The 17,030-nt window shown below is 41.1% G+C and overlaps 1 protein-coding gene across 2 annotated transcripts; it reads left to right on the forward strand.

Moving 5' to 3' along the window:
• Window positions 1–1,478: 1,478 nt before the first annotated feature.
• Window positions 1,479–16,399, forward strand: LOC100689869 (14-3-3 protein epsilon). 2 transcript variants are annotated; one of them, XM_005458494.4, is made up of 7 exons: window positions 1,479–1,723; window positions 6,872–7,071; window positions 8,468–8,574; window positions 9,426–9,632; window positions 10,703–10,839; window positions 11,852–11,905; window positions 15,288–16,399. In XM_005458494.4, the coding sequence occupies exons 1-6, from the start codon at window positions 1,660–1,662 to the stop codon at window positions 11,857–11,859; spliced, it is 723 nt and encodes a 240-aa protein (XP_005458551.1). In that variant the 5' UTR covers window positions 1,479–1,659; the 3' UTR covers window positions 11,860–11,905; window positions 15,288–16,399. The 2 variants fall into 2 exon arrangements, with proteins under 2 accessions (XP_005458551.1, XP_003453757.1); XM_003453709.5 differs by lacking the exon at window positions 11,852–11,905 and having other exon boundaries at window positions 1,481–1,723.
• Window positions 16,400–17,030: the final 631 nt, after the last annotated feature.

The raw sequence follows: 17,030 nt of genomic DNA on the forward strand, positions 1-17,030 counted from the left end.
ACAGGTACAGTTTCATCTACATGGGGGCAATTTTTAGAGTCAGCCTGGCGCTAACCGCAGGAGTTTCAATCGAAATGACGACTTTATTCTTCAAATCTGGGTTTTATTCTCAAAATTTATACATTATATTTCCCAAAACCCCAAAACCAACAATAATTTGACCCCAGCTCTTCTTTGTAGCAGCTTTGCACTGATGTTATTGAGTCATCTGCACTGCTCAAAAACATAAAGTGAACACTCAAACACGTCACAGCATCTGTGTTCTTGAAGCCTTGTGGAACATTTTAATGCACTGTGTGTGTGTGTGTGTGTTTGGTACACACCACCAAAGATGTTTATGAAACCAACGAATCCAAAGATTTACATTATAAACTACATTACAGTAAATAAGATTGGTCAAAACTGTGTGGAATTCCCATTTTATTGTATATACTGTAATTTATTGTTATTTGTAGGCAAGGGGCACTGTGCCAGTTACAGTTAACATATATTTATGTTTATTTAGTTTTGTTTTTGTATACTCCATTTATTTTCAGATTAGTGGGTATACATGTTTCTGTTTAGTGTCTAAAAGTTTGGCTTTAGCTTTAGTTTTCATTACACAACAATACAAACAAACTGGGACAAGCGGAGGAGGATGGATGGTGGGAATAATACAAACATTTGGCACTCAGTCACAAAGACATCCCAGTATCAGTAAACACTGGGACTCAAGTCTCCTGTTGCTGGTTATGAAGACAAAAGTTGAACATTAAAATATTAATGTAATTTCTGGTGTATATCAGTTTATCTTTGGTTTAGTACATTGTATTATTTAAGGTTAGGCTTCGTTTAAAAAAAAAAAAATCCTTTCATATTTTTTCACATAACTAAAATATTTTTTTGACATTTAGCTTTAGTTCAGTTTTACTAACTTATTACACTCTTGGTAAAGTAGTTATTAATATAGTTATTTGGAAAATAATGAAAAAAAAAAGTTCTTAACATGTTAGATTGCAAATTCACTTGCACTGAATTGTTAAGGCGTTAACATTAAGGTGTTGGAGGGTTTTGAATTTACTTAATTTAATTATAGGGCAGTTTATTTTGAAACTTTTTTTGTATTTTTCCTTTTTTTTTATTTGATTATTTTTCTGTTATTTTATTTTTAAATGTATTTCATAAGTTTTTTATTTTATATATTTTAAATGATTTTTAACTCTAGTTCAGTACTTTTATCATTTATTTTTCATATTTATTTTCTTTAGCTTATTTTTAATATATATTCCGGACCTTTTTAACTTATTCGTGTATATTCTTTCTTTGTTTTTTAATTACCTTTATTTTTTTTAAGTTAATTTTTAATTTCAGTTTTATTTAAATTTATTCTTGGGACTTCTTTATTCATTCATGCACTTCTTTTTTTAAATCACTACCTTTATTATTGATTTGATTTGAATTTATTTTATTGACTTGGCTGGAGGCTGTAGGCGTGGATGAGTCCGCTGCGTGGATTTCCCGGATGGAGCAGCGACGCCATCTTTACGCCAGTGCTACCGGTGGCTCTTCGGTTCAGCGAAGCGACAGTGCTGTTGCTGATCCACCACCAGGAATCGCAGAGCAGCCGATAATCCTCCCTTTCCACTGGGACGCCACGAAAAGCCCCAGTATCCGAGCACCATGGCGGACAGAGAGAACTTAGTATACCAGGCTAAACTCGCCGAACAAGCGGAGAGATATGACGGTAAGGCTGCGGACAGATATCGGTGGTTGCAGACCGCCTGGCCCCTTTTCCCCCCTCTTGTCTCCCTGCGCAGGGGGTTTGGAGACGCAGGTGAAGCAGTTCACATGGATTTGTTGGGTGAGACGAGACAAAATGGCGGAGGTTTCCCCAGCCGAATGAAACAATATACGTTTAAATGTAGTTTGCAGCTCATGAGGAAGGCGCAGGCAGCGTGCTGGAGAGCGTGCCCCGCGGTGTGCACTGCTGCTAGCGAACATTTGTGTTAGTTACGCGGTGCTGAGCTGTTCTTCTTAGTTAGCGAGCTATTAAACGGCTAACTAGCTGGCTAGCCTTTCTTCAGCCCCGTCACGCCGAACTCCATTCAGAAAAACCATGACGAGCGCCCACACCCCGACAAACACGACTTGCAGCTCCTCTGACGCTGATCTTTCTGATCAATAAAGAGTGGAAAAATCTCCAGAAAACGGCTCCAGTTATTGCTTACAAATCGGCCCCACAAAGGGTTTAAAGAGAAGCCCGTGTGGCAGGGAGTCTAATGGAAAACTTGCATGTAATTAACCTTAAAATCACGTTTGAGGAATTTTTGTGCGGACCAACTTTTTTTTTTTTTCCTTCTCTGAGGGGCTTCTCAATTTGCGCCGTAGCCGGCAAACTACAAGGTGTTTTTCAGCCTGGCCGTTATAAGATGTTAGTTTTGTACCTAAAGTGTAATCTTGATCAGAAGTCCAGATGAGCCAGTACCTGAAGAGTTTTAGTCTGCCTTTAATGCCTTTCAGTAATCGCAAATAATATACACACACACACACACACACACACACACACACACGTATATGTATATATATGTATATGTAAATGTACACAGTCATGAGGCAGGGAGATCTTATTAGTATTGTCTGCCTTGCAGTTTCATAGTTAAATTCCTCTTTCTAGAAACTCCACATTGCCATGCAACAAGTAAAATAAGCCAAAACAGCCACCACATACATGACACATCTCATTCTTCATTTAGAACAATAATTTACTCGAAGTTGTTTTGAATAGAACTAATATTAAGCACAGAGGTGGTCTGTTTGTGCTGTTTTTGCCACTGTTTATAAATAAAGATAACATCTCGTTTGTTGCTGCTAGTGTGTAAACTCCATGTTGTGGCACAAATGACTCAAGTTTTCAAGTGAAAACAGCTGTTAGCATTGAATTATCCTCACCTGGTTCCCTGCATAGACTGTATCAAAAAGACGGATGTAAATATGGTGACATCATCCACTGGTATCTGAGGTCCTATTTTGAAGCCTTTTGCCATCACGGTTTAAAAACGAATCAGATGTAACGAGGAGGGGGTGGGTCTTTACCGGCAAAGTAGCTCGCAAACTGTTAGCCTTAACAATGAGCGTAACGATCTTTACAAGTAAGTGACTGAGCCCATAAACTGAGCAGGAACGTGCTTGCGGCGAATTTCTCATGAACATCAACAGGATCGGAAGTCTTTTTGTAGCTCAGCTGTCGCCGTCTGGTGGTGCAGATTGACTGCAGCAGACATTGCCTTTTTTTCCCAATCTGGAAGCTACGGCCATGTTTTAAACCATCTCTGTTTCCTTGTTACTGTGTTTTGGCGGAGCTGCAAAGCAAGTCTCCTTTTACATAAACAGAAGGCAGTGCTCCTCAATTAGTTATTGTGGAGTCTTTCCACACTTTTGACGGAGCCCCTTCCAACAGGCTGTAAGTTAGCATTACCCAGCATGCCCTAGTTTACTCTTCAGATTATAGTGCCATGATGTTTGCTCTTTATAAAAGCGCTAGCGCAGGATTACTGACTGTTTAATTCTTGCGTCATATGACTAAAACCGTGTGGAAGACAGATGCTCGGTTTGTCGCTCTGCGTCGCTCCCGGTGGTCAGTATAGAAACCACAGCTGGCTCTTTGGCTGTTCTCCAGTTTATCAGTATTTGAAAGATTCGTGTCATGCGTGGAATTATGACCAGCATACCGCCCAGCCCCGGTGTAAAATGGCCTACCTCCTGCTGTGTGCAGGAGTTTATGCGTGAAAGCATCGCTGATGTGTTAAACTGTGCGCTTTCCACACACACAGGTCTCTCAGCTCCGTTTGTCTGGTTCAGAGTGTGAAAATGAACCTCTTTCTCAACAAAAAGTCACATTTCCTGAGTTTGTCTGCAGCTGCTGGTGTTAATTGCAGCCATTTGGTTCAGAGTGTCTGCCTCTTTTTTGTCGATGGGGCACAGAAATTTCCCTGCCATCAATATAAATTTGCGTTTAATCGTGCATTTTATGGGTTAATCATTGTGCAAACAAACACGCCAGTGTCTGTGTTTGTGCTATTTTTAGGCTGGCCTGTCTTTCTGGGGTGCTGCTGCTTATAAAAAGCTTCCAGCTGAAGTAAGTGAGGAAGAGAAACAAAGGCAAAAAGGAATAAAACATCACAGGAACAGGTTGCTGCAGTACAGGCAGAAGCAAGCTTTTCCTGCATGTAGCTGGAAAGTAACAATTTCAAACAAACAGAAATACGATAATGGCTAATGCATACTGGATTTGGCACTTACGCAGTGCTTTTCTACTATTTAATGCTTCATAGAAGTATTTCTTCTATGCCTAAGTGCTATTAACCTAACATTTCCACACACTCACCCTCTGATGGATGCATCAAGGGCAACTCGGGGTTCAATATATTGCCCCAAGAATACTTCAACATGCAGACTGGAAGAGTCACTCACCCAGTGCTGTTGAAAAGTCGACAGCACCCCCTGCACCCGGTGCATAATCGGACATGAGCCTTCTCTTCAGATCACACCGGGTCTCTCATCTGATCCACTCTTCGGCTACTGTGGAGATCTCCAGGCCTCTCGTTGACCATGTCGGCACCTGCAGAATTCCTTTGGTAGAAGTCGTGGATGTAGCTTCTGGGTCTGGGTCATAAAGCCGAAGCAGAAATCTGTGTTTGTTTTGATGAGTTTTATGTGCTCAATCACTCATTTGACAGCATACTGAATAAAAAATTAAATTAATTTTGTATATTTTGTAAATTTAGCACTATGGTAGAAGCAGCTGAGAGCAGACCAGCGGGCGTCCTTACAGGATGGGCTGTGTCGAGCCCATGTAGTTTTGGTTCCCAACCAAAATACTAGTTGGCGGTGGAGTTTCTCTTTTCTAGTCAGTTTGAAAATTGGGTGTAGAAGAAGTAGTAGCCAGAAATGCACTAGAGGGAACGGCAGTACTGAATTGCCGGGCCGATGCAACCTGTAGTTTCTAAGGAGGTGCACAGCACGATGTGGCTTAGACTTTCAGAACGTTTGTGGTTATGATGTAACCACGGTGTAGATTTAAAGCAGATGTAGAACAGCCCTCACGTTAAATACATCTCCTATAGATTCTTTCATTTTTTCCAAAGTTGAATACCTGAGCATTTAAGTAAATGAATAACGGTGTTACATAATTGAGATCACTGATAAAAAATTGAGTTTTTTAGTACTCAAACAGAGATGCATATCACTTTTACTTACCTATATCTTTACTATGATAGGGAGTAGCTTTGTCTGCCACCGCACAGCTAAAAAAGGTCGTGAACGTCTACTGTGCTCATGCAGATTCCTTTTAATGACTTGGTGTCCAAATACAGCCTGTAGAGGTTTCACTTGAAGAATGCTTTAAAAGCACGAGGAGATCACTGATTCGCTTTGAGCAGGCCGAGGTGGAGCAGCATGTTGAGTCCTCCTGGTTTGTAAACCAGCTCATTGCTCCTGCTGACTGTATCTGATTATACGTCACAAACTGGATGATTGGCACTCGTATTTTCCCTCCAGCGCTGGGCTGGGCGACAAGGCAAGAAATTACATCCAAATTAGATGTTTTAATGTGGTGTGTGGCTTGTTTGAACCACTTTTTGTCCTTCATCGTGCCACCTTTGTTGCTTCTTATGCAAGTTAGAATAAAGGTACTTCTTTTTAAGTTGAAACAGATCCAGTTAATTTGCGGTGTTTGTGTTCTTGATTAAAGAGGTTCCACGTTGCCTCATTTATTTGACTCCTCGGGGAAGAAGCTCGTTGTGCTGATGAATTACTCCTGAGATAAGTGCCAGATCGTTTTGTTTTGCTGCCATGAATCAAACATGAAATGTTTTAAAGTACCGAAGATGATCTGGCTCAGCCCTCTGGTTTAATGTCCTGGCTCAGTTTCCATTGCCTCCCCGAAGGTGTCCATGATGGTAAATGTCTACATTAGAGGAGTTTATAATTGGGCAGCGTCCCGGGCGCTCCATTAATAAATCACTGAAGATGACAGAAACCTTTCAGGACAGAGCTAATGGCATGAAGATGTGCTTGTTTTTAATTTAAAAACAGTGAGTGTTAAAAACGGTAATGAAGACTCAGTACTGAATATTAAAGCAGAAATATTTTCACATTTATCTTTTCTGTTGTTTAGCCCAGAAGAAAATTTCTCTTTAACATTCCAATCTGATGTAATGAAATTTATGCAAATTTCCAATTTTTAATCTTGAAATCTGCTAGAGTAGCTTTGCGTGTTTCACAGTTGAAAGTAATCATTATTTATCTTAAATTGGCCCTCTGCCTGAACCAAGCCATCTTGGCTCCTCTCCCTTTTCAACCATTTTCTTCTGATTGGCTACCTCTTGCAAACAGAAGGTCTGAACGGTAGGAAGTTACTGCTTCTGTGGTCCTTTTTTAAAAACTAAATTCAATACTTCAGGTCACACATTGGAGTTTTAGTTCCTTCAGCAACCCCTCATTTAAACCTCCTTATTGTATTTAATTCTCCTAGAGTGGCTTTGCATAATTCACATTTCAAAATAATCCTTATTTGTGTTAAATTAGGCCTCAGTGGAGCCTCTTGACTGTCTAAAACAGGGGTGGGGGAACTCCACTACCTGGAGGACATCGGCCCTTGGATCCTGGAGTTCCCCACCCCTGGTCTAAAACAAGAGGGCTCCCCTATCCCCACCCTTCAGAAAGCCTTTTTCTGATTGGATCCCCTCTCCTATACGGGTGAAGCTTAAAACAGCCTGAAACTGAGAGTTTAAAGCTTTAAAAGGAAAACCATGGTAGTTCCAACATTGCTCCCCTCGTCTTGTGGATAATTCACTTGACATTCAGCCGTTTGTTTCTATATTGCTTCTTTCAGAAATGGTGGAGTCGATGAAGAACGTGGCCAGTATGGACGTGGAGCTGACGGTGGAGGAGAGGAACCTTCTCTCTGTAGCGTACAAGAACGTAATCGGAGCCAGGAGAGCCTCCTGGAGGATAATCAGCAGCCTTGAACAGAAAGAAGAAAACAAAGGAGGCGAAGACAAACTAAAGATGATCCGAGAATACAGGAAAACGGTCAGACACAGTTTAAACCCACATCTGATGCCGTCCTTGTTTTTCATTCTGATTCTGCTCTTACCACACGTGAAGTGATTGTATTGTTTTTTTCTTCTTGCCACTACTTCACAGAGTGATTAAAAAACAAACCCTCAGGACTGAAGTAGCACTGGTTAGACCTTAGTACCTGCAGTTATTTCATGGAGATGAGGGCTCTCCTCCACTCACTGCTTCACTTTGAGAGAAAATGGTTTCACAGCCCAAAATGATGAGGCAGGTGGCAGCCACGAAATAAGTCTAAATCACAATTTTTTTCCAATTATGCTGCAGAGAAACCCCCAGTAACAGCAGAATTCAGAGAACACCCACTGTGGGACTAACTGCATGCTGACTCTGGAGTTAAATCCCCTAAGCTCTACGCTAGGGCTGCAAAACTTGATTATTATACAAGTATTCTATCGTATTCATCCAGTAATCCTATGAGAAATACTTTTCTTAATAATCATAATAAATATTCAAGAGATAAAAAAACAGGTCTTTCAAAATGAACTGCAATGTTTTTAATATCAGTCAAGTTAAATGAAATAATCACGAGCACAGTAAAGTCAAATAGACCTACAACCTACACTAAGACATAAAGTTAACCAGCCCTTACTCTTCTTTCTTACATTAGCATGAGGCAAAAAAAAGAGTTCTGACAGTATTTCATCTCCTGGATGAGGTCAATTTGGGATGTGGGGGTGTGTGTGTTTAAATGTACTAGTGAGTAAGAATATGGGCCTGTAAGCCTGTAGAAAATAAAGACGTATAGAAAAGTGAGCATATCGGCGCTCTCAGAACTGACGTTTCCTGCTGCAGACGTTCTGATGGTATAGATGTTAATAGTAATTCAGTGTCCAGGTTAACGGCTACAGATCAGCGGCTCAGTTTTACTGGCGTGCAAAAAAAAGACTTAGAAAAATACTTTCAAATATTAATACAGTTTATTTAATTAATATATTTTGTGTTGATTTGAATCTAACTCTGAAGCCTTGAATTGCAGGTCTATTTTTAGTCGCAAATGTGGGTGAAGTGCTTGCGCTTACATGGTGACAGCTGAGCGCTACCGAGTTGTGGATTAAACGAAGCATCGAAGCAAATGCATTATATTTAGCTTTTCCCAACCATCAATGGGAAGCATTTCTTTATTTCTTTGTGGCATTGTTTACTGCTTATTTGTTACTGTAGAAGAGGCGCAACGAGTTGAAAAAGGTTTTTATAGCATTAGCTAGCACAAGAGTGGCTGTCAAACACTGTCAGGTTAGTGTTGTCTAATTGAACACGCCAATATCTGCACATCTGCAAAGGTCTCAAAGCACACCGCGTGAGTAGGAACATGGTGTACTAACAGAAGCATCTGTGTTTTGTTCTGCAGGTTGAGAAAGAGCTGAAATCAATCTGCAATGACATTCTGGATGTACTGGACAAGCATCTCATCTTAGCTGCTACCACGGGAGAATCTAAGGTTTTCTACTATAAAATGTAGGTATCCAGTTCATATTTGAAATTGTACTAACAAAATGGGTGAAGTGGTGTGGTCGCCCAGATTATTACAAATTACGGGATATTCAGTAGGTTTACATGTCAGAGTTGTTGTTATAGTGTGAATCTGAGCTTTTTAATGTATATTTGTTGTTGCAGAATCGATTGTTAAATAAGCAAATGTTAATTTTGGGTTGTTTGGCCGTTTAACACCAACATTTGCTAACACATTTTCTCTTATTTTGTTAAGATGCTGTTGGGTTGTGATACCTTACATAACTAGACTAAACTTTTAATCACAAATGACAGTCTGATATTTATTATTTAGTATTTTTCTCTGTTTCTGTGGCCTTATTTAGAGGAGCGCAGCCCTGTCCCATTTAGAATAAACCATGAAAGGTTGAGGTGAAGCTGAAGTCTGGAGGCTGTGGGGTAAAAATCATGCACTGTGCAGAAGCTGGCCTGTCAGAAAAATTGGATACATGTTTAAGCTCCATCTTCCACGATGAAATGGTACACAGTACCTCTTTTAAATTTAAAAAGTAGATGATTGACGGAAAATCACAAACTTTGGAGTAAACGAATCTTATTTCAGGAGTGTGTTTTACTCACTCTGTTTAGTTGCTTTCTAAAAGATGCTTCTCTGATTAGAATTGTGCCCTAGTTCAATTCCTGGATGCTCTGGTCTCTGTACTTCTATGATCCTAATGTGGACTTTTGTTTGTTTTTAAAAAATGTAAAAATCTTTTTCCATGATAAGTATTAACCGATACCCCTGATTTATTTTGAACAGTTAAGTGGCGAGTGCCCATTAAGTAGTTCTTAATGCCCTTTGTGTTTGCCACACTCAGGAAGGGAGATTACCACAGGTACCTGGCAGAGTTTGCCACAGGCAACGACAGGAAGGAGGCAGCTGAGAACAGTTTGGTAGCGTACAAAGCTGCGAGCGACATCGCCATGATCGAACTCCCATCAACGCACCCCATCCGTCTGGGATTGGCCCTTAACTTTTCTGTTTTCTATTATGAAATCCTCAACTCGCCGGACCGTGCTTGCAGGTGAGTGCACGAGATCAAGTCGTTTTTGACGTGGGGGGGGATGCACGAAAACAACAAGACGAGTTTGACGTCTGCAAGCAGGACTTCCTGTGGCGTCTTTGATGGGGCTACGGGGGTTTTACATCACGTGAGGCTTCAAGAGTGTTAGTGAACTGAAAGGAAACTACAAACTAAAAAAAGGTGTGAAAGTAAAAGCAGTTTATGGATGTCATCTTATGCTTTTTAATGGAATGATTTATAGAAAGAAATTACAATTTAAGTCAATTTTCTGCTGTTCAGTAGTTTATTTCTTACTTTGGTGGTAGGCTGAAAAAAGAAGACTTTGATAATATAAGCAGCTCAGACTCTCATTACGTCTCTCATTACTGCCTTTCATTAGTCATTACAAAGAGGAGCATCGTTCAGGAGTTGAGCCATCCAGGGTGCCAGATGAAATGATTCATGAACTGGCTATTAAACCACATTGACTTTATTTTGACTCGTCTCACAGCGTAGCTTATCGGTAAAGGACTACAGTTTTCCAGTTTGAAAAAAAGATCACACTGGCACCAGCCGGTCAAATTAGTATCTCACCAGGCTGCTTCCTGGATATCTTCCAGGTTGGACATGGGAAGAGACTCCAGGGAACATTTGGGCGTATATCTAGATAAGTTGGAGAAGGTGGGCAGGGTTTAGCTTGCTGCACTTGCAACCTGGACCCAGATAAGGAGCAGAAAATGAATAGATGGCACACATAAATATTCAGAATGGTCCATGGATTAAGAAAAATAATTAGATTTTGGACACCAGATGTGATGGACAAAGGGTGGATCCGACTGTCACCCAGTTAAATCTTCCTTTTTGACTCTAATAATCAACAATGAATGTCACAAGTTAGAATATTAGCCAATAAATGAATCAGGAATATTTTCCCACTGGCATCTATACAGCCAGAGGAGTTGCTCCCTGTGTTGGCTGTTTAAAATGTTTGGGACACTTCCACACTTGCTTCACTTCTGATATGTCTCTGCTTTCACTGTGTGAAGTGAATCCTCAGCTCCTCTGTTGGTTTGCATCTTCTCTGCTGACAGGTTGGCGAAGGAAGCATTTGACAATGCCATTGCAGAACTGGATACCCTGAGTGAGGAAAGCTATAAGGACTCTACGCTTATCATGCAGTTGCTACGTGACAACTTGACACTATGGACCTCAGATGTGCAGGGAGACGGTGAGAAAACCATGACTTTACTCTTCAGGCTCTTATTTAGTATTTCTGCTTTCTTTGTTTGCCCCTTTTTTTTTTTATTTCTGCCTCTTTTATGGTCAAAAATCTGGCAAACTGAATAACTCAGTTTCATCTGGCCTTTCCTCTGACTTCTGTGGTTTCTACACTGCTCAAAAAAATTACTGGATAACTATAGTGATATGGGCATGGTAATGTGTTAGGATGCAACATCGTTTGACAGAAATGAAAGCTTTTAACCTACAGAGAGCTAAATTCAAAGATGACCCAAAAATCAAAGTAGAAAAAATGGAACGGCAGGCAAGTCCATTCTGCCAGAATTTCACTGCAGCAACGCAAAATGGTACTATGGTAGTTTTTATGGCACCCACGTGCTTACATGCCTGCCTGACAACCTCGGGGCATCCTCCTTATGAGCTGGTGTCCACCGGGATCTCCTCCCAGATCTGGACCAGGGCATCAGTGAGCTCCTGGGCAGTCTGAGGTCTGGCAGCATCACATGGACCGAGACAAAGTGTTGATCTATTGGGGAATGCTGGGCCAGTCAGTTGTGTCCAGAACCTGTGTGCATACTCTCGCTACATTAGGGCCGAGGAGGAACCAGGCCCCACTGCACCAGCGTAGGGTCTGACAAACCTTAAGGCAATAGCACGTATTGAGGTACCATCCTGGAGGAGTTGGACTACCTGTGAAACCTCTCTAAGATCTAGGTATCGGTTCATGTTACCAGTAGTGACACTGACCCTATCCAAACCTAAAACTAGAGAAAAATCAGCCAGAGAAGATGAGAATAAGTTTTACAGGTGGAGGCGTCTGGCATTTTTTCCCTTAACCACCCCCTCTGCTTCTTAACTGACCAGATCAATATCCCCCGAGTTTAACTGACTTGATGCTAAACTCTGATTAAAAAGTGTTTAATTTTTTGAGCAGTGTATAAAATCACTCCCTCTTTTCAGGGTCGATACTCACAAAATCTTTTAACTTCTCTCCCCTGTAGATTCTTAAGGACAGCCCTCCTCCTTCTCTCTTCTTCGTTTTAAAGGTCTATTTTGTAAGTCATTCCTCCTGTCTTGGGCTTTTTTCCACCTCAAGCCGATAGTCTTGCCTCACCACCCTAACATCCCTCACTAACTTACTCACAGCACCAAGTCCAGTGTTTTAGGGGTACAGAGCGGTAATTTGTCGCATTGTGTTGCTAACCTCTTCCACTTTTTTCAGCACTGTGTTTGAATGTCTTCAGGGTGTCCCCAAGTCAAACAGCTGACGTCCCAAATCTGCTTCTTGGCTTAGTCAGATTTTAAGTATAATGAAGTAAAACACGTTCACGTTGGAGTTGTAACAATTTAAACTACTTTAAATGGCAGTTTTGTGTTTATAACCTTTAATAAAGTAATATTTAGGTGCTTAATAATATTACAAAAGTATATCCAGACTGTCTTTGAGACCAATTTGACACATCAGGGGTGGCTCTAGCTCAGGAGGTAGCTGGTCAACTACTAAAACGATTTGAATAGCACTGTATAAGAACCAGACCATTTATCATTTACTTTAAATGTCTTAATGAGAAAGATGAAGTGTTGCTATGCCAGGGTTTTTAAGTATCATAGTGAGCCGCAGTTGCACAAAGTAACTAAATCTAGATATGAGATGTAGCTTATTTGTCCATTTGCTCAATATTTTAATTCTTATCCTCTACAAGAATGGCTTTACATGGTTACACAACCTTGTGGTTTGAAACAAGCCACCTTTCTTCTGATTGGTTGCCCCTCTCAAACTCTCAATGACATCATGCAGAGCCAAGAGTAGAAAAAACTGCGGGAAACGGTGTTTAGAGCAGTCTCAAGCCTAAGCCTTGTACATGCACTGCCCTCATCATGTGAGCCATGTTTAATATGAGCCTCCACCACTGTGACTTTACATAATTGATAGAAAATATTGGAAAAGTGTAACAGGTCCCCTTCAAAATTATTATTGGACGAATATCTCCATGATCAGTGATTCCAAGTGAACCAGGCGACTTCAGTTTTTATAATGTTAATTTTCCAGCTTTTGAGATTTGTGCCCGAAATGCTGGTGTCAGTCTCACTGTTGTGGGCTTGTAAATCTGAAATGTAGAAACACAAACCACCTTTCTCCGTGGCCATACAAATGACTCCATCTTCTAATTTAATCATAAGGACTTGCGGACACTCTGCTTCTTCACAAATGCACGTCGGTGTGACTGAATCCTGCACACTGGGGCATCACAGCAGATCACATGTGTGCGGGTCGGTGTTTGGAAACCTGTGAACGCAGCCTCGCGGAAGTGTGACATAACGGAGGAACTGCAGTGGCAGCATGTGAGGCTGCTGCTCCGTGTCCTGCAGCGCTCTCACATCAGTTAGCCCCGGTGCTAATGAGCACCGTGACGCATTCTATTTTAATCATGACGGATTCTCAGGCCTTTGTTATTTGTGCCTCTCAATGCTTCATTACACGGATGGCTGTGCGGTCTCTATGGTAACCTTTCTAAGCAACCAGTTGCACAGGTTCACAAAGCATTTCGCTCTTGTTAGTAAGTCTGCACACAGCTCCTCCTCACTGGCCTGCACGTTGATGGTCACTGGTGAAAGTTGCAGTTTGTATGTAAATGGTTGGGTTATTTTTAGCATCCGTGAGTGTCTCCCGCTTATTACAATGATGGTCGTTTAAACTTACATCAGTTTAATCAGGGATATAAGTCTTTAAAACTAGATAAATTTATCACATTACAGCTGCAGACAAATTATACATGTTGCCTTATTTAAATGCATGGCTGGCTTTGTGGGACTGTATCTAAAAGATGTCTGTAGTCTCTGGGTCACATGCATAAGTGCCTTCACATGCATAAAGCTGCATTCTTTCTAATAGCCACCAGAGGGGGCAGTGGCAAACTACTTCACCATTAGAAACTGACCTTTACGATGTTTAGAACACAGGTGTCGAACTCCAGGCCTCGAGGGCCGGTGTCCTGCAGGTTTTAGATGTGTCCTTGATCCAACACAGCTGATTTAAATGGCTAAATCACCTCCTCAACATGTCTTGAAGTTCTCCAGAGGCCTGGTAATGAACTAATCATTTGATTCAGGTGTGTTGACCCAGGGTGTTATCTAAAACCTGGAGGACACCGGCCCTCAAGGCCTGGAGTTCGACACCGCTGGTTTAGAAGAACACAAACGTTATGTCAGAAAACTAAGTTTGTGTGATTCTTTAAAATATACTCCTCTTAAAGAGGAAAACTCCTGTAAAGGCATATGCACAAAGTTCAGCCACAGATATTCCTGTTTCCAGCTTTCAGTCAGAAAACGACAAATAGCAGCTGGTTATAAACTAACATTATACCGGCTAATGTTGAGCTTGAGTATCCTAAAAATCACACTTTCAAACTGATAAATAATTAAATGAAATCCTCACATTTTACGAGAGTTTAATCACGTAGTGGTCGAGTTTGACAAGATTTTAAAAAAACCTTTAAAAACAACTGCAGCGCTTACCGAGAGGAATAATTCAACAGCTCACCTCAGATTTAGCTTCACTGACTCAACTCGTTTCGGACTCGTTACACAAAGATTGATGGCGTCCTCCACAGAAAATGTACGTGGATAATTCACACTGGGTGTATTGTCAGCTGAGGTAAACAGCAGGCTGACAGCTTACACTCACTGCAGATGACGAGGGGATATATTGGAAAATATTACACAAAACACCTGTGGGAGCGTTTTTTTGTTTTGTTTTGTTTTTCCCATTCCTGGTTTCCTGATATTATTCAAATATTTTAAAGTGTGTACAAAAATGTTTTCATCCACAAACAACAGTAGAAACATGCCAGCCACCTGCAGGTGTTTTTATTCTACGACGCTCAAGCTGTTGGGTCTTGAACCCCTGCTGTGTTCAACACCTCTTAATTTCATTAACCTCAAACACTTCATTCTATGTGACAGTAGGTTACTGACAGCAAAGAGGGGGAAAATGGGTTACTTCACAGGTGAAATCATACCTGTGTGCTGTTGAAACACTGTCACAGAACAGCAGCTGGCCAGTCTGCTTGCCCCATAGGACACAGGTTATGTTAAACCCTGTTTAATCTTCTTAAATTCACTCCATTTGGACCATAAAGGGCTTTTAAATTATTGCCGTCATCTTACTTACTGCTCCTTATACAGCTGTGACGTACTTTTATGTGAGTATTTGATCATTTTCTGCTTTTACAGGCAGTTTTCCAACCATGGATAAAGCCTAAAAATTCAATATTTTAAGGTCCAGGCTAAATCTGTGACTGGCAAAACCGTCCCGTAGTTTGGATATCCATGCTTCACTTCACGCTGCTCGTCACCGGTGATGCTGTTGAAATGTCTTTAAGTGTGTAGCGGTGGCAGCAGCCCGGTGACTGTCGGTGCTTTTTGTCTCCATCTCAGGTGAAGAACAGAACAAAGAAGCACTGCAAGATGCGGAGGACGAGGCCCAGTGAGACCGAACAACACAAGACAAGCTCTCCTCCTCCTCTTCCTCCTCTCTTAACTCCCTCCTCCCAGCACTGTCTCCTGTCCCCAGCCACAGTGTTCAGCTGGGTTTACTCTGCAGCCCACTCCTACTCTACCTTCCCCTCCTTTTCCACCCTGCCCCACCTTTTTCTCCTCGTATGCACGTCATCTCCCTCGTTTTTCCCACCCTGGGGGTTTTCCCTTCGTTTCATTACCGTTTCTTTTTTTTGCACGCCTGTACCCCCTTTAAGGTTCACGTCCTCTTGCACCGTTTTTATTTTGCTTTATTTTGCTGTTATCATCTGTTGCCAAGTACGCTTGCCTGTATTTGTAACACACGTGCAAGAGTTTATTTAAAGACGATACTTTGCTGTTTTCCGGTGTATGTGCGCGTGTGTTGATGATCAGTATCTTGTCCGTGCTTCGTCAGTTGTCACATTGAGGAAACACAGCAGTGATGGAAGGTTTAAAAGGGATGTGTTAAAGCTTTTTGGAAGAACTAAGTGCCCTCTTTACATTTTCTTTTTTGTGGTTACTAAACCTGCTTCTTCAACACATGTTCATTTTCTTTCTTTCTTTTTTTAAAATTACGAAACATCCAAATGTCCCCCACCTCCGAGCATCGCTCTGACCTCTCTCCTTGTCCACTCTTTGGACCAAGTTTTGTGCTGCAAGGCTGTAGCGCTTTTGCTAATGGCAGATAGTTAGGTAATGGCTTTTTAACAGACAAAATGTGCATCAGTGTGAGCGTGGGAGGGGATTGCTCAACACTCTTTGATTGTAACGTAATGCAGTTTTGCATTGGCACTATATAAAAACAGTTTGGGAAATAGAGGCCTGCTGTATCTTTACTCCCCTGACTCTTTCAGGTTTACTTCTGTCCCTTCCCTCTCCTCATCCTCCTCTTCTTCCTACTCCTTCTGTTCAGTATGTGTAAAGTGAATCTGATTTGTACTACTGGATATTCTCACCGGAGCCACAAGTACCATCTGTATTCTTACTGAAACACAGCATGGAATTAACATTAAACTTCAAATTGAAAATCATGTCTCTTTCTTTTTTCTTTCAGTTTCTTCGGCGTGCTTTTTGAAGACTTTCAATCTTGTATAAAGTCAATGAACTTAAGATTTGTCATTCTGTAAACCGGGGTTGATCAGCGGGTATCTGGCCTGCAGAGGGAGAGGATATCTTTGCATCACAGTCATAGGGGACGGCACTTAGCTTTAACCTACAGTTAGGACTGTAAGCTTTTGGACAATGACACTTTTATTTGTAGTTTTGCGTCTGTGCATCACAGTGGACTTAAGCAGCGAGTGATTACAGTTCAGACTTACCTCTGTAATTTACTGTTAAGGAATTAAAAGCCATGTTTATACACAGTCCCACCTTTTCAGAACAAACAGTGGACTAATAGTTATAGAGCTTCAGTGGTGTCTAGTTTAACCTCCTAAGACCTGAACTCTTTCATGGCATGCATTTTTAATTTCTCTTTGCTATTTGGGCTGATTGGGACCTGATGAATGTAAAAACAAAGAATTACCTGATTTTTTTTCATTTTTTTTTTTTATACCTGATTATTGTTTCTGAGAAAAATGAGATCCACATAAGAGGACATGTTTTAAATTTCAATAGAACAGTGGCAATACAATGTCCTTGTAAGTGGATATCAGGCCCTTG

Source organism: Oreochromis niloticus, linkage group LG10, assembly GCF_001858045.2.
Source record: "Oreochromis niloticus isolate F11D_XX linkage group LG10, O_niloticus_UMD_NMBU, whole genome shotgun sequence".
Lineage (NCBI taxonomy): Eukaryota > Metazoa > Chordata > Actinopteri > Cichliformes > Cichlidae > Oreochromis > Oreochromis niloticus.